The 22,270-nt window shown below is 61.3% G+C and overlaps 8 protein-coding genes across 8 annotated transcripts; all 8 read left to right on the top strand.

Moving 5' to 3' along the window:
• Positions 1–1,031: 1,031 nt before the first annotated feature.
• LINJ_30_1030 (putative p22 protein precursor) lies at positions 1,032–1,646 on the top strand (the record flags this gene model as incomplete). The annotated part of the gene is made up of 1 exon (XM_001466910.1): positions 1,032–1,646. One exon carries the CDS (start codon positions 1,032–1,034, stop codon positions 1,644–1,646), a length of 615 nt encoding a protein of 204 aa, XP_001466947.1.
• A 1,706-nt stretch (positions 1,647–3,352) lies between these two features.
• On the top strand, positions 3,353–4,735 carry LINJ_30_1040 (conserved hypothetical protein; the record flags this gene model as incomplete). Its single annotated transcript, XM_001466911.1, has 1 exon — positions 3,353–4,735. One exon carries the CDS (start codon positions 3,353–3,355, stop codon positions 4,733–4,735), a length of 1,383 nt encoding a protein of 460 aa, XP_001466948.1.
• Positions 4,736–6,290: 1,555 nt separating this feature from the next.
• Positions 6,291–8,009, top strand: LINJ_30_1050 (conserved hypothetical protein; the record flags this gene model as incomplete). The annotated part of the gene is made up of 1 exon (XM_001466912.1): positions 6,291–8,009. The coding sequence occupies one exon, from the start codon at positions 6,291–6,293 to the stop codon at positions 8,007–8,009; it is 1,719 nt and encodes a 572-aa protein (XP_001466949.1).
• Positions 8,010–8,609: 600 nt separating this feature from the next.
• On the top strand, positions 8,610–10,445 carry LINJ_30_1060 (putative protein kinase; the record flags this gene model as incomplete). The annotated part of the gene is made up of 1 exon (XM_001466913.1): positions 8,610–10,445. One exon carries the CDS (start codon positions 8,610–8,612, stop codon positions 10,443–10,445), a length of 1,836 nt encoding a protein of 611 aa, XP_001466950.1.
• Positions 10,446–11,614: 1,169 nt separating this feature from the next.
• Positions 11,615–14,683, top strand: LINJ_30_1070 (putative ubiquitin conjugation factor E4 B; the record flags this gene model as incomplete). Its single annotated transcript, XM_001466914.1, has 1 exon — positions 11,615–14,683. The coding sequence occupies one exon, from the start codon at positions 11,615–11,617 to the stop codon at positions 14,681–14,683; it is 3,069 nt and encodes a 1,022-aa protein (XP_001466951.1).
• A 1,754-nt stretch (positions 14,684–16,437) lies between these two features.
• Positions 16,438–18,054, top strand: LINJ_30_1080 (conserved hypothetical protein; the record flags this gene model as incomplete). Its single annotated transcript, XM_001466915.1, has 1 exon — positions 16,438–18,054. One exon carries the CDS (start codon positions 16,438–16,440, stop codon positions 18,052–18,054), a length of 1,617 nt encoding a protein of 538 aa, XP_001466952.1.
• Positions 18,055–19,131: 1,077 nt separating this feature from the next.
• LINJ_30_1090 (DNAj-like protein) lies at positions 19,132–20,070 on the top strand (the record flags this gene model as incomplete). The annotated part of the gene is made up of 1 exon (XM_001466916.1): positions 19,132–20,070. The coding sequence occupies one exon, from the start codon at positions 19,132–19,134 to the stop codon at positions 20,068–20,070; it is 939 nt and encodes a 312-aa protein (XP_001466953.1).
• Positions 20,071–21,024: 954 nt separating this feature from the next.
• Positions 21,025–21,777, top strand: LINJ_30_1100 (conserved hypothetical protein; the record flags this gene model as incomplete). The annotated part of the gene is made up of 1 exon (XM_001466917.1): positions 21,025–21,777. The coding sequence occupies one exon, from the start codon at positions 21,025–21,027 to the stop codon at positions 21,775–21,777; it is 753 nt and encodes a 250-aa protein (XP_001466954.1).
• Positions 21,778–22,270: the final 493 nt, after the last annotated feature.

Genomic DNA, 22,270 nt, shown 5'->3' on the forward strand with positions numbered 1-22,270 from the left:
GCGTATGGAGCCATTGGCGAGCAGCAGTCGTGGCGTGTACAAGGCTGCGCCTCTCTGCTGAGGGACTCCTCGACTTTCATTGACTAGTGGGCCTTGCTTTCACCGCTGCTGTTGTGGCGGCTGCAGTGAGCCGCTGTATCTGACCCCCCGCCCGCTGCTTCGTCCCGCTCCTCTGCCGCCCACCACTCTTAGAGGTGGCGCGCAACACTCCTGCCTAGCCAGACAGGGAGGCTTCATGTACCCATCTCCGCACTCCCTTCCCCTCTACACATGCACCAACCCATTAGCACTGACGTCGGCACTGCGCAATGCCTTCGCTCTCTTCTTGCCCTTTTCTTATCGAGAGTGTCGCATGTCCGCCTCTCTGTCCTTGCGAACGAACGCGTGCATGCGTGTGGAGCGCGCCACCACACGTCGCACAAGCGATTTGCTCTCCTTCCTCTCGAGCCTCTTTCTTCATCGGTTCTGTTGGTGCGACTTGTCGCTGCCCATCCTCCTCCCGGTCTCTCCCTTGTATATCTACGCATGTTCACATTCACGCGCGCACACCCACACCGACCACCCTGCGCACCCCCTCGCCCTCACACCCCGCTCTCTCTCTCACGCAACCGACTCTTGTCTGCTGCTCGCACATTCTGTCTGTCTGCCTGTGACCCGCTCGCCGGCCCAAAGAACCCCTCCCGCACGGACTTCCTTTTCCTTCGTCGTTTCTCACAGACACCGGTGACACGGAAAAGTTAAGACGAAGAAAGCGCCGCGCTGACGTGACTGCCTCCCCCCCTCCCCCTTCCATTTCTTTCAGTTTCGCTCCGCCCTTTGACTTGTGCGCGCCCTCCCGCCTCCCCTTCTCCGGTCACGCGGAACTGCTGGCAGTTCAAAGGCATAATAATCTAAACGTGTACCTCACCACGCATCACGACATACCTTTTTCTACGGATTCTACCATGCGCCGCACCTTCAACAAGCTGGGCCTCTCTGCTCTGCGCGCCTGCCGTGGCGCCGGTGCGGCTGGGACCGCTGCGTCCGCTCATATGTCTGGATTCGACCGAGTGCCGTCCACATCTGCGCCGACGGCGCTCACGGTGCCGCGCCGCTCCGCCAGCGACGCCGCGCTCGCCGATGCCACCCGCCGAGAGCTGGAGGAGGAGATGGGTCGCAGCGACAAGCCAGAGCAGCCGACGCCGCCAGCCGGCTGGCAGGTGGTGCGCAAGCCCGGCACGTGTACCTTTGACCTCACCAAGTCTTTCGAGGGTGAGGAGCTGGTGGTGCGCTACAGCACGAACCAGGACTCCGATAAAGCAAACAGCCACGACATTTTTGTGTACATTACACAGACGAATGGGCAGACGATGCAGGCGGATCTGAGCATTGAGGAGGGCGAGCTGGTGCTGAACAACATCCGCTTCTACGACGAGGCAGCTCTCGCGAAGGACACCAGCGCCGAGGCGGAGGCGAAGCGGAATGAGCTGTACACCGGCCCGCTGGTGCACGAGTTAGACTACGATCTCCTGAACTGCGTGATGACGTACCTGGAGAAGCGCGGCGTGGACGAGAAACTCGGCGAATTCGTGGTCTTGTACAGCTTCTGGGCGGAGCAGCAGGACTACGAGGCGTGGCTGACCACCATGAACAAGTTTGCCTCGTAGGTGACGAACAGTTTGCAGGAGAGCCGGTGGAGGAGAGCGCGAGAGAGAGAGCGAAGCGAGGGACCCACGCTGGCATGCTCGCTCTCTCTTCGCGTTTGTGTCTCTGTGATTTGTTTGCGTTCAACAGAGCGGGTGCGTGTAAGAGCGACGGGGTTGGTGGTCGTGGCAGGGGACAAGTGTGGGCGAAGTAGTGAATGGAGGGGGACGCACAACGGGCGACTGGCTACCCTCAAACCTCCACTCAGCTAGGAAGCTCAGAAGGCAAAGGCGGCAAGAGGGGGTGGAGTGGAGTAGAGCGGAGATGCAACGCCTGACTTATGTTGGGGCGCTTACGTCTCTCTCATTCTAAGTTTCCTCCTCCTCCCTCCAACACCGCTAACACCCTCTTCACGCGCGTCTTACCTTGCGCCTCGACTGCTGCGCAGCTCCGCGCAAGTGCGGTCCACATGTTCCTCTCCTTCCCCACAGAGAGAACTTCTCTCTGTACGTGCGCGGATGGGAAAACAAGTGAGAACCTGGTCGTGCGACTCTGCTTGAGGGTGCGATGCAGGCTTGCTATCGTCGATTCCAACACCCTTCCCGCTTCCGCCATCGCACTTTTCCCACGATGACAGCGGCAAACACAGAAGGGGGGGGGTGGCACAGCGAAGGGGGAGAGGCAAGGGTGTGCATGCAAGAAGAGGCGATCATTCGCACTTGAGCTGTGATGTCGAGGAGTGAGGTGGGAGAGGGGAGGTGCACACTCGGCGGCTCGCTGCGCGACGTGCTCTTGTTCTCCCCTCCCCGTCAGTGCTGTTGCCGCCCTCATCTGTTGTGGGCGCGAGTGGAGAAGTGCACGCGCCAGTGAAAGCGACCGTAGCTTAGGTGCTGCTTCCCCTCTCATGGTCAGAGCTCCCCTCCCTTCTTCGACCTTACTGTGCCGCGGCTTTTTCTTAAGCGTACATAACTGTTTGTGTGCCTCGGTAAAGGGCACAAGAACGATGGAGGGGAGGAGGACGCGCCGGGGGAGAGGGGGGCGGCGGGTGATGTTTTTCGACAGTCGCCCTCCCCTTAATCTCTCCCATTACGCTCCTCCTCTTCATGTCACCGCGGAAGCAAGCCACAAGAAAGAGAAAGAAGAGGAAGAGGCGGCAGCAGCAGCAGCGGCAGCACCAGAAGCGGGCGAAAAGGCGCACGAGACGTCATTTGCTAGCATCACCGGCTGCCGCCCTGACTCTTTCGTTCTGCGCGCGGGGGCTTTTGAGCGCTCGCTACAGACAGCTGTGCAGAGAGGGAAAGGGAGGGGGAACGAAGAGGAAAGGAATACAAGTTGTGTTCAGCACGACATGTAAGCATGCAAACGGCGCCGCTCAGGCCTCGTCTCCCCCCCTCCTCTTGATGCTTCACTTCTTTTTCTCTCGCAGCAGCTACGAGGCCGCTTGCTGCAGTCGCTTTCGTCTACTTTCGCGCTTCCCCCTCCTCTCCGTCTCTTCGTGGTTGCTGGAGTCATTGCATCTGCGCAGGTTTGCGCGCCGTCTCGACCCTTTTCTTCTGAAAGTCACTGGGAGCGACTAAGAGCAGCAGTCGTGGTATTGCATCCTGCTCAAATGCGCTCGCAGAAGGAGTACATCGGCGGCGTGCCCGTCGTCGTCTCCCTCGCAGATGGCGATATCCTTCACCCCACCGACCGCCCTGCACCTGCAGCGTTTGTGCTGCCGCGCACCACGATGCTTCTCGCTATTGTGCGGGACCTCCTTCAGCTGTTTCGCCCGTACGCGGCGGCACTGCACCCAGAGACGACGCAGGTGTGGTTTAGCGTCCGCGACACCCCGCTGTCGTGGCTGTATCCGGCAGGTGCCGTCAAGGACTACGTGAACGAGTGTGTCCGCGAAGAGCGGGCGGCACACCTCTCGGCGTCATCGACGTCATCCCCGTCCTCATCAGCAGCAGCAGCGCTTCTGCAGTCTCATCTGTGCTCCATCTTGAGTGAGCCGCTCGAGCTCAGCTTCCACATCCACTCTCTCACGAAGGGGAGCTCGCTGGCCCGCACCGTGCCCCTCTACATTAACTACGACAGACTGGAGGAGCACATCCGGATGGAGGTGAAGCAGGCGCACAAGGCTGCCTACACTGTGCTCTACGGCAACTACACCATCTATCAGCGCGAAGCTGAGTCGGCGCTGCAGGCGGCCGTTGGTTTAGCACTCTACCGGCCCTTTGACGCTGCGGCACAGGAGCAGCTCCAGCAGCAGCGCTACCGCGACCCCGGTTTGAGCGGCAGCGGCGGCGCCGGTGTAGGCAATGGCGGCTACTCGTCAAGCAGCAGCCCCGGTGGTGGGTATTCGGCGCCCTTTGCATTTACATCTCCATACCTCCTGGCCGAATACCAGCAGCTGCTCCGCGGTCTGCTGACGCCTCGGCCGCACGTGGCGTACCTCATCCGCATCGGATTCCCCTTCGCCTATCGAGGCGCGGCAGGCCGGAGCGAAAGCGGGTACTTACAGTACGATGCTCACCGTGTCTCAGCAGCTCCGGCGCTAGCACTCTCCGTAACGGCGACGGAGGCGGCAGCTGCTCCGACGATTGAGCCGGAGCAGCTGCCTCTGGGTCTGCTGCTGTGGCGACTGTTCCGTGCACCTGTTCTGCGGTGGAAGGCCCAGCAACCGCAGGAGCATCCTAGGGACAGCACATCGCCATCTACCTCTGCGCACGCTTCAGCAGTGGTGCTCAGTGAAGTGGAGCGCACTTATCAGCAGCTACTGCGCACCCTTGCCCCCTATTATGCTGACCCTCCGCGTTGCGCGACGGATGAGCTGGAGAAGCAGGAGCCGCTCTTGACCAGCACCCCGCCGGAGCCGCCGGCGTGGGCGGCGTGGGAGCACGCGATGGTGCAAGCCTTCATGCGCGACTACGAGGAGCGCCCCGAGAAATGCGGTCTAGGACTTGAGTTTGCGGAGGCTGCCGCGCCGTCTGCCACCTCGCCCAATGCTGGCCGCCGCGTGCGCTTTATGGTGCAGGGCATCCAGCCCCCGCTTTCGACTCCCGGTAGCTTCCTGGAGGCGCATCTCTCCTCTAGCGACCGCGCCATTTTTGTCACGGTTCAGGTATGATGTCAGCGAGGATTTTGCAGAGAGGAGAGGTGGAGGTGGGAGAAGGAGGAGGACTAAGCGGGGGCATCGTGGGAAGGTGCGCGGTTGGACTGCTGCGCACTGCTTTCTCCTTTTGTGTCTCTTCACGTTCATGCTTGCGCGTCTCTCTTTTTCTGCTGCTGCCGCGTGCGCTTGAGGTGGGAGCGCTTGTGCCCACGATAGTATCGCGCCCCCTCCGCAACTCTGTGCACGTGCGTGGTCGCGCGCCTCCGTGGCTGTGCTTGGGCTGTCTCGGTGTCTGTGTGTGCTTGTGTGCCGGCAATACTTCCAGTGTGTCTTTCCCTCCCTCTCTCAGCCGTCTGAATCTCCGTTTGTCTGCCTTGCTGGTGCCGCGGACGGCTTCCCCCCTTTTCCTCACGCAGATCCACACATCGGGGAGGGGAGGAGTGGGGAGGTGTGTGTGTGTGTGCGTGTGTTGCAGGTGCAGGGGAGCCGGGCTCTGTGTCTTGACCCTTTTCTTTCTGCTATTTCCCTCTCATTCACTTGTCCCTCTCATTCTCTCTTCGTTGCCCGGCGCCTACCCACCCCCATCAAGCATCAAGCAAACACACGCACACGTACACATACATGCGCGCATACAAGTACGTGGGAGTGGGGAGACGCTATGAAATCACGAGGTCCTCTTCCCCTTCCCTGCTTGGCCCTTTCACCTGACGCACGTGCTCGCGGCATCGAGGACGGTGGTTGCGGCGGTCTGCACGCTGCATTGTCTGTGCTCTGGCGCACAGTTGTCTTTTGCCAACCTCCGTTTGCTTGACGGGAACGGGCGTTGCGCTCTGCACAGTCTTCCCGCTTCTCCTGCTTTGGCTTTTCCCACCTCCCCCCTCCTCTCTCTTTCTCCGTCTTTTTGTGAGTCCATGCCTTGTGCGCGCTTTCTTCTCTCAAACGCAGACGGTGCTCCGGCCGTGCACGGATCACCACCCCACCACCTCTAAACTAGTCGGTCACCGAGGCGGCTGTACGGGGTAACTGTGCCGCGGCTGTGCGGTGCACCGCTTCGCTCCCTTCTTCAGTCCCAACATTTTCTTTCCTTCTCTCTTCGGTGCTGCACGTCGGTGGGAGCGCTGCGTTGCAAACCCTCACACATCCCTTCCCCATGCCTACACGCGTCCCTCATCAAGTCGTGGAGGGCCGCCTTCTTCAGGCTTCCCGTCTGCCCGAGGCACTCTACGAGGTGGTAGGCTTGGTGTGGTTCAGCCTTGTTAACAGCGCATGCGACACTCCAGCTGCCGAGGTTGCCACCGCTGCCGCCGCTGCTGCCACCCCGGGTGCAGATTTAGAAGCTGCACCTTTGACGCCTCCGCCGCTACATGCACCGTGGGCACGCTCTGCGGCGCGCGACACGCACGACGCAGGGAGCGGTGCACCAAACACTTCGGAGGAGTCGTTCGCTGCGGTTCTCGGGCACACAAAAACCGGCCAAGCCCTCTCTGCTGCCGATTTGGACGAGTGGGCGAATACGGCGTTGAGCAGTTTCTTTGGCGATTACGATACGCTCCTTTCCGAACCACCTAAAATGATGACACCAGCAGTGCTTCCAGCCGCCTCGCCGACAACCAGCTCTGCGCAGGACTTGCCATCCTCTACTTCATGCGCGCCGCGTCCTACGCCAGTGGTCGAACTCAGCCCGCTTATCTTGCGTGTGCTCCTGTGGTGGGCTGGTCGTCCTCAGCTGCCGTCGCGGCGAAGCGGGCACGCTGCCAAGGTCGAACGACAGAATACCTACAGCAACCGCATCACTCGCTACGATGTGGACGTCGGTTCGACGAGCGAGTTGCCTGCTGACAGTCGCGCACCTTCACACGCGTCGTCCAGCGACAACGGTGGCAGCGGTAATCTGCCATCACAGCAGCAGGACGATGCCATGGGTGCGCAGCAGCTGCGGCTGCGCATTGCCGACATCTTCGCCCTGCTGTGCCGCCGCGACGGTGGAGTGGCTGTGTCCGACGCGCTTCTGTACGGTCGCTGCCACGACGCCTCCGAGCTTGCGGCGCAGCGCTGCCACCTTGTATTCAGCGGCTTCTCCGATGCACGCTGGAGGGCGGCGACAGCACTGGCTCCGAATTCGCCCAAAACCTTCGCTACCGCCCTCGAGCTGGCGTTGATTGAGCCCTCTGCCTCACCTGATTCTAAGGACGGCGGTGCAAGTGCGCGCAGTGGCACGTACGACGTGAGCCAAGTGCTGTGCGCACTGGTGGACCTGCACACGTCTGCCGCATCTGCCACTCGACGCTCTCAGCCGAGACCGTCTCCGCACCTCAGAACGGACGCGAACGTTGATTCCGACGTGGTGGCGACAGGGGTGCTGCTCCGCGCTCTGCTCCGCTGCCCACCGCTCCACAAGAGACTCATGCGACTGTTTAGCGGCGACGCGCGCGCAGCAGAGCCGCGACGCCACAGGCGAGGAGCCTCGGCTGTCGTAGTGACGCCGCAGGCGGCGGCGTCCTTGAAGTCCTCAGAAGAGGTTGAACCGGGCTCGTCGTCGACTGTAGTCCTGAAAGCGGCGGACACTCGTAGGCAGCTCGATATCTTTCTGCCCGCCCTCACTCACGCATCACCGATCGTGTCGGCCGACTCGTGGCAAACGTTGACGATGCTGCTGTTTCCGTCCTCAACCGCCACCGTCAGCTCTGCAACGCGACGACTACTGCTGTTTGCGCCGGCGTGCCCGGTGCAGCGCCTCCTTGCAGCCGCGTTGGCACTGCCTGGAGACGACAATGACGACACATGTGCGAGTAGGCCATCGACGCCACAGCCCGTCTTGCCCCCGTCTTCCCATCCTATGGCACGCAACAACGCACTGCGACTCCTCCACGTACTGTGCTCCTCGAGCGATCTGCCGCCGGGCCTCCAGTCGCTGTTTCAACAGTGCCCCGCGCTACTGTGGCGGGTGCTGCGCCTGGCCGCTGCGGTCTGCCAAGGGGTGGCCGTTGCTCATGTCGCGCTGGTGCGACGCGTTCTCGTCGACTACATCATGCTATGTGCTTCGCAGTCTAGCTGTAGCGAAAGCGGCGGTGTCGACCTGCACAACAACTCTAGCGTCTCCACCCAGGTGCTTCTGCGCGAAAACAAGGATGCTGTCGCCCGCTTCTTGGCGTCGACGCACGCGGCGTGGGGTGGTGGTGGCAGAGCGCCGGAGGACACTGGCGGTGACTTGGCTGGCGCCGCCGCTCCTGCATCCTCTGAGAATGGCTACGACGAGGGCCACCTAATGACGGTCCTGAACGCGCTGTGAGTGTGCGCGGTCGTACGCTTCGGCACACCACCGCATGCCACTACTATCCCTTCGTGGGTAATGAGGCGAAGACTCATCTTGTGGTTGGAGTCTCAGAGAGAGGAACGAAGACATGCAATGGGCGCCTTGACGGCGTTTCTCGCTCGCACCATATCCACTTCTCCATCTCTGCCCTGCCCATCTTGCATTTTGCAAGGAGGCCGCAGGCCACTCCTCCAACAACGAAGAGGGAAAGCGAAGAGGCGACGCGATGGCGATGATGAGTGTAGCGGCCCATCCTTCTGCTTGTGCTGTTGCTGGTAGGATTTCGACGCCTTTTTTCCTTATCACCGATGTCTTTGTTTTGTTGCGCATTCTTCTGCCCTTCAACGACCCGATGCTCTCTCGCCCTTCGCTGCCTTCGACCTTCTTCCGCCGTCCCTCTCTGCCTCCGTTTATGGGCTGCTGCTTTTCTCCTCGTCGCACCTTACCACCCAAACCACCACCCTTCCCTGCACAGCCGCGCTTAACTTACATGCGCAGCGCCTCTCTCTGAGGACTCTCATCCATCAGCTATCACATAAAGACCGTTGCTCAATCAGCAACTTTACAGAGGTGGTGATGAACTCACAAGCTTCTTCTTCACCTCTTCCTCCAGCCGCTTCGTGCGTGCAGTTCCGGCCTGAGCAGCTTCAGCTCGGCACAGGGATCCCTCTCGGCTCCGGCGCTATTAGCCAAGTTGTGCAGTGCCGTCTACACTGCGCCGCCGCGCCCTTGCTGCCGGTCGTGGTGAAGGTCGTCTCCAAGATCCAGGTGCTGCAACAGGGTAAGGTGCAGAGTGTCATGAACGAGAAGGCGACGCTGCAGCGCCTCGCTCCGTTTCCGTATGTGGTCCGTCTCTACGGCACCGCCCAGTCCGAGGACGAGCTTTACTTTGTACTCGAGTGGCTTCCCCATGGCGACCTGCTGCAGCACATCCGATACGTGGCACAGGAGCGTGTGCGGCAGTACAACGAGGAGGAGGCAGCAGCTGGATCGACTGCTAGTATGCCTAGTCCCGGTGCAGTAGCCGGTGGCACCACTGGATCCGTGCCGGACGGTGCCCCGGTGGCGGAAGCATCAGCGTCGACAGGTCCGTCTAAACGGGCCACGGCAATTCCGGCCAGCAGCACGGCGCTCCGCTGCCTCGACTTTCATGACATTCAACTTATAACGGCACAGCTGGTGCTAGCCCTCGAGCACACCGCCGACAGGGGTGTCGTGCTGCGTGACTTGAAGCCCGAGAATGTGGCGTTCGATGAGAAGTACCGCGCCTGCTTGCTGGACTTCGACACTGCGGACCTCGAGGGGGCCGTGAATATGCCGGAGACGAACGGCGGCGTAGCATGCCCTCCACCGGTGGATGCAGCTGCCGTTGATGAAGCCGAAAGCAGCGATGGCGGCGGTGGACACGCAGCAGCAGAGAACGGCGGCGCTTCTTCGTCTTCGCGACGGCGCCGCCTCACGGTCTCTCAAATCCACCGTATGCGGAGGAAAACGGCGAGCTTCTGCGGCACGGCGCACTACGTTTCACCGGAGATGGTGGGGGAGTGCAAGTGGAGCTTCAGCAGCGACCTATGGGCCCTCGGTGCACTCGTGTACGAGTTGGTGTACGGCGAGCACCTCTTTTCTGGCATGACACCGTTTGAAGTCCTCCAGAAGGTAGTCCACGGCAGCTACGTGGAGAGACACGAGCTGTTTCCGCACATCCACTTTGCCGACGACGCGGATGGGGAAGCGGAGCAGTGCTGCGGCGAGCGTCGCTTCGCTGCTGTGAAGGATTTCATCCAGCAGCTGCTCTTGACGGACCCGCAGAAGCGGCTTGGCGTGCACCCCGACACGCACCGCTTCGACGCCACGGCGCTGCGCCGCCACGCGCTGTTCGACGGCTTTCAATGGGAGCCGGTGGAGGCGCAGCTGCGCACCTTCCGCATGCGCCGATTCGACTTGGGGAGCTCGAAGGCGACGAGTGCTGCCTCAGGCGACGCGAGTTGTGATGCGCGAGAGGCTTCGAATGACGCTTCAGGTGCCTCGTCTGCAGCGCTGAAGTCGCTTGTAGCCGCGTGCGTCGATCCATCTGCATCGCTCGCCTCGTGCTACCACATCCTCCCTTTCAACGACCCCGCCTACGCAGAGTATGTGTATCGCGCGACGGCGGATGCCAACCCGTTCGAGCAGTTCTTTACTCAAGAGGACACCGAGCCGGCACCCACGGCAGCGGCAGCATCACATGAGGCAGCGGGCTCAGCGGGTGGCAGCGCGCCTGGTGCAGTGCCGACACCTGCGGTGAATTCCAGACCCGAGGCCGCCTCTGTAGTGGACGACGACGAGGTGGATGACGTCATTGATGATGTGGGCATGCACTACACCGGCCGCCCCGCCGACAAGTACTTTCAGGACTACCGCGACACTCCCTGAGGTGGCAGTGCTGTGTGCCTGAAGGCCTTCTATCTTTTTCTTGAGAGGTGCGTGTGGGAGGGGGGCGGTGTGGGGATAGGGTGGACGGCGGTGGTGCCCACCCTCTTTTCTCGCCTTGCCCCAACCCTCCCTGGCTGCATCACCAACGAGGTAGACTTACTCTCCTACTTGTTGGCAGCGCGGGCAGATGGGAGGGCCAGGCCAGCAGAGGCACATCCTCATCACACCGTCGTCGTAAAGGTATACGCAGCCGCACCTCAAACGTACGCGTGCTTGTGTGGGAATGGCGAGCGGCTGTAGCGCTTCTCTACCTCACCTCGCCGACGCTGCTCAAACACACGCGTACGCACAACATCAAATGCAACTGAGGTGCCTCTTGGATGGAGGTGGGCACGCACACCTCCGTACGATGTAATAGCAGATACCTACCTGCCTCTGTGCGTGCGTGTGGGGCTGTGCCGAGAGAGGGAGTACTCGGCTTCGATACCCAACCCATCGCATGGCGAGGTTTTTCCTCTTCTCTCTCTGATCGCACAATCACCCATCACGAGAGATGCGTACACGCAAGGTGCTTGCACAGCGACGTTAGCAGCATGCCAAAACGCCAATGACGAGAAAAGAAGAAGAGAGCAACCCCGTTCACGCGTGCTCTCGTCAGCCCTACAGCTACCCGTGCGTGCAGCTGCTTCCAGCGCCGTCAGCACGGCAGCCTTTCCTCGCAGCTTCTGCAGTCGAGGAACGAAACGCAACCGGTGACACACCGCCATGCTGATGACTGGCACATGATGCGTTGGTCCATTGCCACTCTCTCAGCAAAAAGCGCGCGCCACCTCTGTACTTGTGCTTTCCATCTCCACCGCTGTGACCCTCTGAGAGGGTGCAGCCCTTTCCTACGAGGAGTGCACAAACGCACAAGCAACTTAGCTACACATTGATCCACAGAGCACTCGTCCCCTGCCGCTAAATCGTTTTTTTTCTTGTTTGTTTTCGAGCTCCGTGCCTTCGGGACAGCCACAGTTGGGGCCGTGAAGGTGTTCTGCAGTTGAACCACCGGCATCCCCCCTCTTGTCTTCTTGTGCAGTGACTGCGACGCTTCATACCCTTCACTCCGCTCACACCACACATAGCCTCCCCCCCTCCCCCACCTTTCCGACTTACCTGCTTCAGAGATGCTGGAGATTACGAGCCTTGGCCAGTTGCTATTGCATGTACAGCGCAGCGATGTAGTGACGGTGATCGACTTCTACGCCGACTGGTGCGGGCCGTGCCAGCAGATCAAGCCGCAATTCGAGCAGATGGCGCGCTACTACGACCCCAGCAAGGTCATCTTTGCCAAGTGCAACGTCGACCGTAACCGCGATTGCGCCAGCCGCTACGGCGTCTCCACCATACCCACCTTCATCGTCTTCTACGCCAATGAGCGTGTTGCAACCGTGACAGGTGGCGACCTTGGTATGGTGCAGCGCAGCATCGATCTCGCCGTGGCCCAAATCCCGGAGACTGCGGCGCCCTCGTCTGCCGGCCAGACGGCAGCGAGGCGTGATTCGGTGCAGGAGACGCAGGACGCCTTTGCGGAGCAGATGCTGCGCATTGTGGAGGCCAAGAGTACCAAGAACCAAATCCTCGAGAAAGATAGCTGCGACGCTGCGTACGCGCTACTCAAGGCCAAGACCCCCTACGGCCTGCTGCTGCTGCCCTACCTCGCCTCTGACGCCTTCTCCGCCGTGGCCATCGACGCCCTCTTCTCCAACATTGCTTCTCGCGCTGGCGCTGAGCGGCACGAAGAGGGTTATCTCATCAACCAGGTCCTATCCCACCTCATGCAACTCTCCACCCATCTCTCCTGGGGGGACATGAGCGTTGTGAAGCAGCTGCACCGCGTGCTCCTGTCGCTGCTCGCCTGCCCACGGATGCAGACAGCGCTGATGACGAGTCCGTTCTTTACCAATATGTTCATCACAACCGGCACGCAGCTCGAGCACACCACGCTCTTGGGCGTTCTCTTTGGCCTGGGACCAAAGCCTATGGCAGCGGCGCGCGCGCCGCACGGGGACTGGCTCGCGATGCTAGAGGTGTTCTCTCCTCAAAAGCAGGATGAGCATCAGCAGACAGTCTACACAATACAGCAGGAGATGAGTACGCTTGCGAAGATGAACGTGCGACTGGTGCAGAGCCTGCTCCATGTAAAGACGGCTCGCGACGCAACACTGCGGTACCTTGGCAGAGCCCTACAGCTGAACGAGGATTACCTGAAGACGATGCATCACGACAGCCCCATCAGCTCTCGCTACTTTATGATCCAGCTTCAGTCGGTTCTCATTGAGCTCGCACTGCCTATCTTCCAGGCGCGCGCGAACAAGGAAGACACGAGCAGCAGTGGCGGTTACGACTACCGCCAGATCCCAGCCCACTACCTGCTGGATCGCCTGTACGGCCCAAACGGCGTCGTCGTTTCCTTTGGCAGCGACGTCGAGCGGGTGGCGCACTTCGGCGACGACAACCCGCTGCCCCGCGCGCCGTCGAGCCGCGACCCCTACAAACCTTTCATCCATCTCTTCTTCCTCGCGGCCCGTGCTGTCACGCTGTGCGCGGCCGTCTTCATTGACGAGCATGACCGCGACGAGCGCCAGGCGACTCATCCTCAGGCGTCACGGCAGCAGCGCGACTTCTTCACCGCGGAGAAGCTCCTGCTTGAGGGCCTGCTCGGGTCGACTGAGCTTAGTGCGAGCCGACTCGAGTTCCTCAATCACCTCGCACACTGGCTCCTGATGGTGATGCAAGTGGATGACCAGGGTGTCCTGCCGGCTCAACCGCCAGCGGAATGGGGCTACCTCCCGCAGTGCCTCGTCGACTGCGTGATTCGCGCCACGAGTATGGCGCCGTTGGACGGCCTTTACTCCGACGGCATGATCTCCCTCATGCTGGTGCTCATGGGCAACACCAAGTACTTTCCTAAGCCCCACACGCACGCCCTCTTCCCGGCCTACCTTCTGCGGCTGCAGGAGAACTACGCGACACGCAAGGTGCTCGAGCAGCATCCGTGGTTCAGCACCCACATTGTGCGCGCCTGCATGGAGTGCTACATCGCTGTCGAGAAGTCCACATACGAGCGAGTCGAAGTGCGCTACGAGCTCTCGTATGCCATCAAAACGTTCCTCAAGTCGAACCTGCTGTGCGAGCCGGTGCGCGAGGAGATGGAGTCGCAGGCGAACAACACCATGCTCGAGCGCTTCTCGCACATGGCGGTGGCGGAGGTGAATGAGGCAGTCGATCAGGTGATCGACACCCTCACAAGGATGAACGAGATGGTAAAGGCCGGCGCGGATTTGTCAGAGAACGCCGTCGCGTCAGACAGCCCGCAGAACGCCGCCGACGGCTCGAACGGGGAGCAACAGCAGCGGCAGACGCGCCGTCAGCGAAGCAACGCGAGTCGCAACGAGGATGTCGACGCCGGCGAGGACGGCGGCGAGGGGGACGAGGAGGAGAATGCTGACGGGTCGCAGACGTATCACGAGCGTGGCATGAGCCTCCGCTCCCACCTGATGCTCTTTACCGCCTCGATGGACATGTTCATCGAGCTGTCTTTGCAGTTCCCCAAGGGCGTCTCGCAGAACATGGTGGCTGGGCAGATCAGCGAGATGCTTGCCCGCAGCCTGATGGCGTTCGCCGGCCCAAACAGCCGGAGCCTGAAGATCCAGAACGCCGACCTCTACAACTTCCGCCCCCGCGAGGTCCTGATGCGTCTCGTCGACTGCTTCACGCACTTCCGGCGCTCCAAGAACTTTCTCCGCTGCCTGTGCCACTGCAGCATTCCGCTGTCTGACATTCGCAGCGTCATGCGCACCATCGTGGACCGCCAGCTCGTCTCGGAGGATCTCATCTGGAAGGTGTCTGAGATGGCGGCGGCGGTGACGTCTGTGTCCAAGGAGGTGGACAACGAGGAGGCCGTCTGGGACGACGCGCCGGACTACGCCTTGGATGCGTTGCTCTCCACCCCGCTCCTCCAGCCTGTTGCGCTGCCGGCGGACGTGAAGGACCTGAATGACCTGGTGTACGTCAACCAGGAGACGCTGCACCACCTCCTCCTGTCCGAGAGCAAGCACCCTTTCACGAACGAGCCGCTGACGGAGGACAAGGTGGCGGCTTTTAACAAGCGCCCTGACGTGGCGGCCGCTGTGGAGGGGCGACGGGCTGCTATCCAGAAATGGCTGGAGGACGTCAAGGCTGCCCAGGTGTAGACTTTCAGCGGGACAGTTGCGCACACGCCGGCAGAGAAGCGGGCGGAGCGAGTGAAGGCGCAGCGCATCGGTGCATCTTTTGTATGGGGCCGTTAGGGAAGGGGGAGGGGGCCGCGTCATATGTCATCGACTGAGCCCTCCCCCGCCCCCCTTGCTCCACCACTTCCGCTTCTCACCTCCCTCTCCTGCGCTCTCACTATTCTTCTTTCGTGTCGTGTTTTTGCGATGGGCGTTTTTGTGCGCGCCGACTGCCGTTCCTGTAGTGCTCTCCATCTCGCCCTTCCTCTCTCGTGTTCCTTGACTCCTCGGCGTCGTCGTCTTTTCTTGTTGCGCTTGGCGATGATCTCGCGTTGTTCATGGCTGTCTCCCTCCTCTTTCGTGTGCCTCTACACTGCGATGACTAACCCTTGATGCGCTTCATCACGTACCATTCTCTCTCGTTTTTCCTGTGGTGTTTAACACCGCTGACATTGATGCAGGCCATCCTCTCGCAGCTTGATGACTCATCCTGCGCCCACGGTCGCGCTTGCTTTTGTGCGGGCGCACATCACACAGAGCGGAAGAAGGGGGATGGTGGCGCACGGCGCTGATGGGCGGAAGCTCTGCGCACTTCGTGCCTCCGACACGCTTTATCGAATGACGCACTTCCTTTTCGGTTTCATGCGCGGCTTGCACGTGGGCTCATGCCGAGGCGGTCGGATGACAGGGGGGGGGTGATGCCGCAGCGCGTGGCATCTCAGGGCCCAGTGCCCCCACTCTGTCTGGGGAGGCCACGCAGCCCCTCCTTCGTCTCTCCCCCTGCCCAATGCCGAGCCGCCTGTGGTGGTGGCGCGGTGAAGCACCTGCCACGTGGGGAGGTCAGAGCGATGTACCGCCCCACTGACGCCGGCGGTCGGGCCCTGGATGGCGCTGCGGCGGAGCGACCTGCGGCAGTGCACAGGCTTGCGCCACGCATATGGTAGGCGAAGCGTCAGCGTGTCTCGAGCGTGTAATCCCACCCCCGGCCCTCGCACTGCGTACGGGGGTGTGGGGAGCCACCCACCCACCCCTGAGGAGAGAATGCACCCGGTGGCGCCCGACATAGTGGGGGAGCGGCTGTGAGGCGACCTGCGGGGCGCGGGTGGGTGTGCGGTGCTCGAGGCAGGGGGGTGGTGCTCCGACGGCTGAGCCGGGCGCATTGCTGCACTGGCGTGTCTCTCGCTCTGCATCGCACGACGCGGATGGGGGCCTGTGGCAGGGCCTGGGGGGGTTATCGAGAGGCGCTCAGTGAAATGCACTGTGGCAGTGAATTTCCACAGGCTGAAGAATAAACAAGAACTCATCGCGCGGCGCAGGTTTGTGGATGCGCGATCTTCTGCACAGCCTTGTCTTCCGTGGTGGGCGCTGTACTCCACCTACACACTTCTCTACCAAATCCCTCATCCTGCATCTTTTTTGGTTTATGGTGGGCTTTCTCTCTAGTTGGTGCCGTGCAGTCGGACACAGCACATCACCCTTGTTGCCAACACCGAAGCCACACGAGTGTGCGCACTGTTCGTCGGCTTTCCTTCACAATCCCGGACCACTCACGGGGCGCGCCGCTGCGCTGCCCTTTTTATCGTCAGCCAAGAGGTAATAGGAGGAGGCGCTCGACACACTTCTTTTCCATTTTCAGTTTGTGGTCACTGGCGCGTTTAGCCCGTGCCAGTCGAGCGTCCGCCTTGCCCCACTCCGGGGCAGAGAGCGGGAGTGAGGAAGGGCGATGACACGAAGCCATGCTTCGCTTCACGTCGTTTGACCTGGGCCGCTGGAGCTCTCGCGACTTTTTGCGAGGCCGCAGTAAGCGGGCAGGCGCCGTCCATACCCGTCACACCCACGGCCGGCAAGGCCGCTACAAACGCCTTTCGTCCATCACCAGCAGCATTCGTGATGGCCGTCGGCACGCCTCGAACCACATGCAGGGAGGTCTGGGCCTGAAGCTGGGCGGCGGCCTCTTCGGGCTGCGCATTCCCCGGCAGCATCAGCTGTCCCACATGTCGAAGGAGGAGTTCGAGTTGGAGGTGCACGGGCACCCAAACATCACCAACCCGTACCGGGAGCACCTCGACGAGCACCCGGACCTCAAGAGCGTCATGATGAACGCCACGGTGGCGCTGAGGCTTGTGGTGCTTCTGCCCAAGGCAGCGCGCCGCCCGGTGCAACGCGAGGGAGGCGATGTGCAGGTTCCTGAGCAGTGGTCGAGTGTGGTGCGAGAATTGAAAGCGGCGCTCGGCGCTCTGGCAGCTAGCGCCAGGCAAGCGCTCGGTGTTGTCGAGGTGCATCTGGCGACGTTGGAGTCCTCCGTCTGCTGTCGCTGCGCACCGAGTGATGCTGCGTCGACCCTGACCGCCGTCGATGGGAAGAGAGTGGAGGTAGGACCTGACCTGGAGACTGGCGCGGCTCGACTCTATCGCGCTCATTGCTTGTTGAGGAGCCGGCTGAAGCCCACGGCTGAAGCGACGCGACGCCACCGCCGACCTGCCGCTTTCATGGGGGCCGCACTACGCGCGTCTTCACCGACGTCCTCGTCGACACCGCCAGGAATGTTTCCTTGGTCTGTGCCCTCGACTTCCTTCACGTCCTCGGTGCTGGCCAGTCTCACGAAGGATACTGCTGCGCCTTCGCAGAGAGTCCTACACAGGCCATGCCGCGAAGGTACTCTTATCGATGCTTGCCTGCCCTCCTCGGCGACGACGTTGTCTGCACCCGTGACTGCTGATGCCGCAGGCGCTTCTAAAGGGAAGGGCATGATGGAGCTGGTGCGCGAGTGCAGTGCCACCGAGCAGCCCTTGCTGCGTCTGTGTCTGCGTCCTGGCGCGCCTGCGAGCAAATGGACGCATCTGGCTGTGCGCAAGGATCGCTCAGACACGACTGCAGTAGCCGGCCACGCTGCGGTCGCGACGCGGAAGGTCCTCAAGGAGGATATCGACCTCAACAGCGAGGTCGGGGTGTGGCGGCTGGCTCGGTCGTCTCTGCCAGAGCTTCTTCGCTGGCACTACTGCGCGCGAGATCCGCGGGCGCACAACCACGACGCGCTGCCTCATCACCGCCGCTCGCTGCCCGTCTTGCTCGTGGTGGACTACTCCACAATCGCCGGGGATGTAGGCCGCGCGCGGGCGCAAAGTACAGCATCATCGAGGCCTGCTGCGACGCTCATGCCGCGGCATCTCTCGCTTGAGCTGGAGTCCGCGGGGTTCAAGGTGCTAGCTGAGTCGTCCTTGCTCGACGTCGCCAAGTCTCTAGAGGCGTGGGTGCCGGCGCGGCAGTGGGTGGACTACGTTCAATCCTGTGCACACGCACAGCCGCGCGGTGCTTGCAGGGCGGCTCCAACCGCACAGGCGGCGACATCGTGAGAAGAACGCGAGAGAATCGGTACCAGCCACCTCTCCAGCTGGCTCTATTTCTATAGTGCACACAAGCGCCGTCAAGCTATTGCGCAGACCGCGCGTGAGACGGCATGCACGCAGGCCTGCACACTCGCTCACGCGCAGCTCACTAAGCACAACACACGAGGAGAACGATAAGAGAGCCGGCACGAGGTACACAAAGACATGATGAGCCGTGATGGTTCCATCGGTGAGGACACGCACGCCTGTGCCACGTCTGCGCTGACGTCAGTGCACCAAATCATTAATTGCCACGCACGGCTCTGTTCTCTCCTCTCCTGCCGCGAAGAGTGTGTCTCTGTGTGGAAGAGGGGGAGAGAAAGAGGGGAAGACGGGTGCGGCGCGGTGGCTTCCTCTGCCTGAGGAGGGCGAGGTGTGGCGTAGCAGCACTCTCAGAGATGTTGCTGTGGCTCGTGGTCATTTAAGGCGCTGCCTATCCCTGTACTTCCATCTCGATGTGATGCATTTCCGCCTCCTTTGTTTTTCTTCTTCCGTTCCCTGCAGTGTGCAACTCTGCCAAGGCGTTACCACCGCGCACGCGTGTGTGTCTGTCTGTCTACCATCCTTGCTGCGGGGAGGTTGTGGGTGCATCCATACGGCAGTCAGGCAGACGGTGGGCTCCACATCACACTTTCTCCTTGCCACTGCGCCACACTGTGCACGCACTTCTCTCTTTTTTCTATTGTTTCTTTCTCTGCCTTTCGATTCAGAATGCGCTGCGTGCGCGCCCTGCCCGTGGATCACCGCCTTGCGGCACTGCGGGTGGTGACAGGTACACCGACGTATGCAACCACTTTGGGCTCTGCGTGCCTTTCGTTGGTTTTGGATGGCAATGCGGCACTTCAAGCCAGTCGTCGCTACTCGTCCACCTCGGCGCACGGCGCGCGGTCGTCAGCAGCTGCGAGCACGTCCAAGCTGAATTACTACCGAAACCTCGGCGTCGACACGGATGCGACACCTCAGGAGGTGAAGACCGCCTACCGCCAACTGGCGCTGAAGTACCACCCCGATGTGGTGGAGGAGGCACACAGGGCACACGCGGAGATGCTCTTCCGCCGTGTTTCGGAGGCGTATGAGGTGCTCTCCGACCCGGTGAGGCGTCGTGCGCACGATGCGGAACTAGGCATCCAGACGCGCCGCAAGCAGCAACCGTCTGCCGCCAACGCAAAGGCGGGCACAAGGACCGGCTCTCCTGCCGGCGGCGCGCGGCCGTCCTCAGCATCTGCGGGAAGGCGGAAGCACACAACATCGACGGCTTCGTCAACGTCCTCGACGACCTTTCAGCAGCCGCAGCAGCGGCGGTATCGCAAGCCGTTTGTGCGCGGTGATGCCAATCGTGTCTTCGCCGACGCGTTCGACGGGAAGACGTTGGACGAAATTCTGTTTGACGTGCAGCGTCGTCGCCGTCAAGAAAAGACTGGAAGGGCGGCAGCGGAGCAGCGTCGCGAACGGGGCGGTGGCACGGGGCATGCGTCGTCCAATGACACCGCAAAATCGTCGTCGTCGCCGCCACCGGCCATGGGGGAAAACGCCCCTCTCGACCGCGACGCACGTCTGCGCCACGTGATGGAGACGGCCGCCGAGTTGTTTGCGCAGCGAGCGCAGCGTCAGTACGGGCACGGAATTCTTCGTCACATACGTGGCGTAGCCGGTCCGCTGCCAGAAGGGCCGGCAGCTCCGCCTGAGGTTTACATGCCGTTCCGTCCATTTGTCGGCATGCCGGTCCCTCCAGGTGTGCGGACCCCTCCGGAGCCGAAACTGGGAAAGGTGCTATACTCGCAAGAGGCCACCATAGACAGCAGCAGCAGCACACCCGACTCTCGCGGTGCGGCTTGGTACGAGATTCCGAAGCAGTTTCACACGCACACGTACGCAGACGGTACCCCACAGAGCCGCTCCGCGAGTTTGGCCAAGGCAACCAAGTACATCCACGGCATGCCGCACAACATGGGCCAGCTCTACTCGTATCACCGCCCGTACTAGGCAGAAACAGAAAAGGAGCAGCAGCGCGCGTACGTGTGTGCGTGTATGTGTGAACTCACGCATTGATAGAAGGTGAGGCGCGAGGTGGTCGCTGACCGCGAACAGGCACGGCATGCTGACGGTGTTTCTTTTGACGGGCCTCGGGCGTGTGTGTCCTTGCGAGCCATGTTTCGCCTTCCACGCAGGACATGAAGGAGGCGGCCATGGTCGTATCCTCACATTCATGGAAGACCCTCTACGGTTCTTCTCGACTACTCCCTGCTCATCGCTGGCGGCTGTTGATTGGCTGCCTTGCCAGCGCGCGCGCACACATACACATATTCACACACACGGCTGGGCAAGGGTGAAGAATTTGAACTCGCGAAAGGACGGCCAGGTGCGTAGGGTGGGTGCACTAGGGTGCACGCTAAGCGCCCCCCCCTTCCTGCTGACGCCCGCATTAAGCCAAACACAAAAGTCAAATGTGCAGGAAAGCCAATATCCGTGTGGAGGCGGACAGGGACAGAGCGGAAGAGAGAGCGAGCGAGCATTTCCAGAGAGAGAGAGGGAGCGCGCTTCCGTCGACCCAGCCCCCTCTTCCTCTTCCTCTCTCACACGCGTATGCAGTGGCACATGCGGAAGAAGGGGGATGAGCTCGAGAGATGGAGTTCGGCCGAGCGGCCCGGCGAATGCTTCCATCTATGTCGCATCCTACTTCTTTTCTACCTCTTCCTCGCACTCTTTCACTCTTTGCTGCCCTCGCACACCATCTGTGCCTCCTCACATCCCCAACCTCGCACATCGACACACACACACACACACACACACACACACGTGACATTGTCGATATTGTGGAGCCATCGTCGCTTAGCATGCGTAAGAGCATCTCCTATCACCGCCACCCGCATCTCTTCTTATTTTCCGTTCCTCTCGTCTCGCCAGAAGCCCCTTCCAAGGATGCGTACTTACAGTGGAATGCGCCGTCTTGCGTGCCTGGCGAGCGCCACGGCCCTATCGGGCCTTTCGGTAGCTGCCACTGCCGCTAACCCAGCGGCGTCGACGACTGTACCGGCCCGCTTCATCTATACTACGTGGGGGTCCGTGCCGTGCGAGGGGTGGGCGTGCAATGAGAGCTGGCTGAAGCGCATCACCTCGCAGTCCGAGTACCGCAGCTTCGATTTCTGGCATGTGCCGCAGGCGGATGTTCCGGCGGGGCTGAAGCTGAACGCGGTCGAGCGCTACCTGCTGAGCAGCCTGGAGAACGACGCAGCGCGCCTGCTTCACGTTTCGTGGTGCGAGGACTTCGACTCGTACTGGCGCGACCGTGTGAACTCGCTGGAGATGCTCTACAAGACCATCTACACAGACGACCACCCGTTCTACCGCTACATCTTCGGCAACTGCACGCACAAGACGGCAGAGAAGGAGCACATGCTGCGCAAGCTGAATTACCTCAAGAACATTCTCTTCTGGGCTTGCCGCACAGAGCGATGCTACACAAGCATCGCGAAGGCGCGCTACTACGTGCAGCGCTGCGTGTGGAACGCGCTGGAGCGTGAGCGCTACCTGTGCGCGTGCGTGGAGGCCGTCGACTCCTTCGGGAAGAAGGTGCCGGAGGAGCTGCGTCATAAGGCGATGCCGGAGCTGGAGGTGGCTCTAGTGAGCATGCGCCATTGGGTGTGGGACTGCCCGAACGGCAAGCGTACCTTCACGCGTCGCCTCGCGTAAAGGTGAGCTAGCCGTTGGTGGTGCTGTAGCTGAAGCAAGAAGCAGAGTAGAATGGGATCTCGTGATGGCTTGCAAGGGTATCTGTGCGAAACCGCTTCACGCGCTTCACCTCTGCCCCCCCCCTTTCTGCACGCACTGCAAACACTCACGTGAGTGGAAGAATGGTTGCGCAGATGCACGCAGTCGAGGTGCGCCGTGCACGTTTGTACGTATGCGTGTGTGTGGATGTGGAGACGCACTCCTCTTTCACACTCTCTCTCTCATACACCGCTTATCTACTTATGCCTAACTAAAGATTTGCTCTGTTTCGTGTCGCGTGCACGTGCCCTCCGGAAGGCGTTCTCTCGTCGCGCCGGGCGTGCGTGCGCGCGCAGGTGCAGCGGTAGGCTCTCTTTTCCACCCCTTCCGTTTTCTTTCACGGACTAGGTGTGTGCATGTACGCGTGTGCATATGAGGGGGGGGGGGCGCTGCTGTGCGCCACTGGAGACGTCGC

This window comes from Leishmania infantum, chromosome 30 (genome assembly GCF_000002875.2).
Source record: "Leishmania infantum JPCM5 genome chromosome 30".
Lineage (NCBI taxonomy): Eukaryota > Euglenozoa > Kinetoplastea > Trypanosomatida > Trypanosomatidae > Leishmania > Leishmania infantum.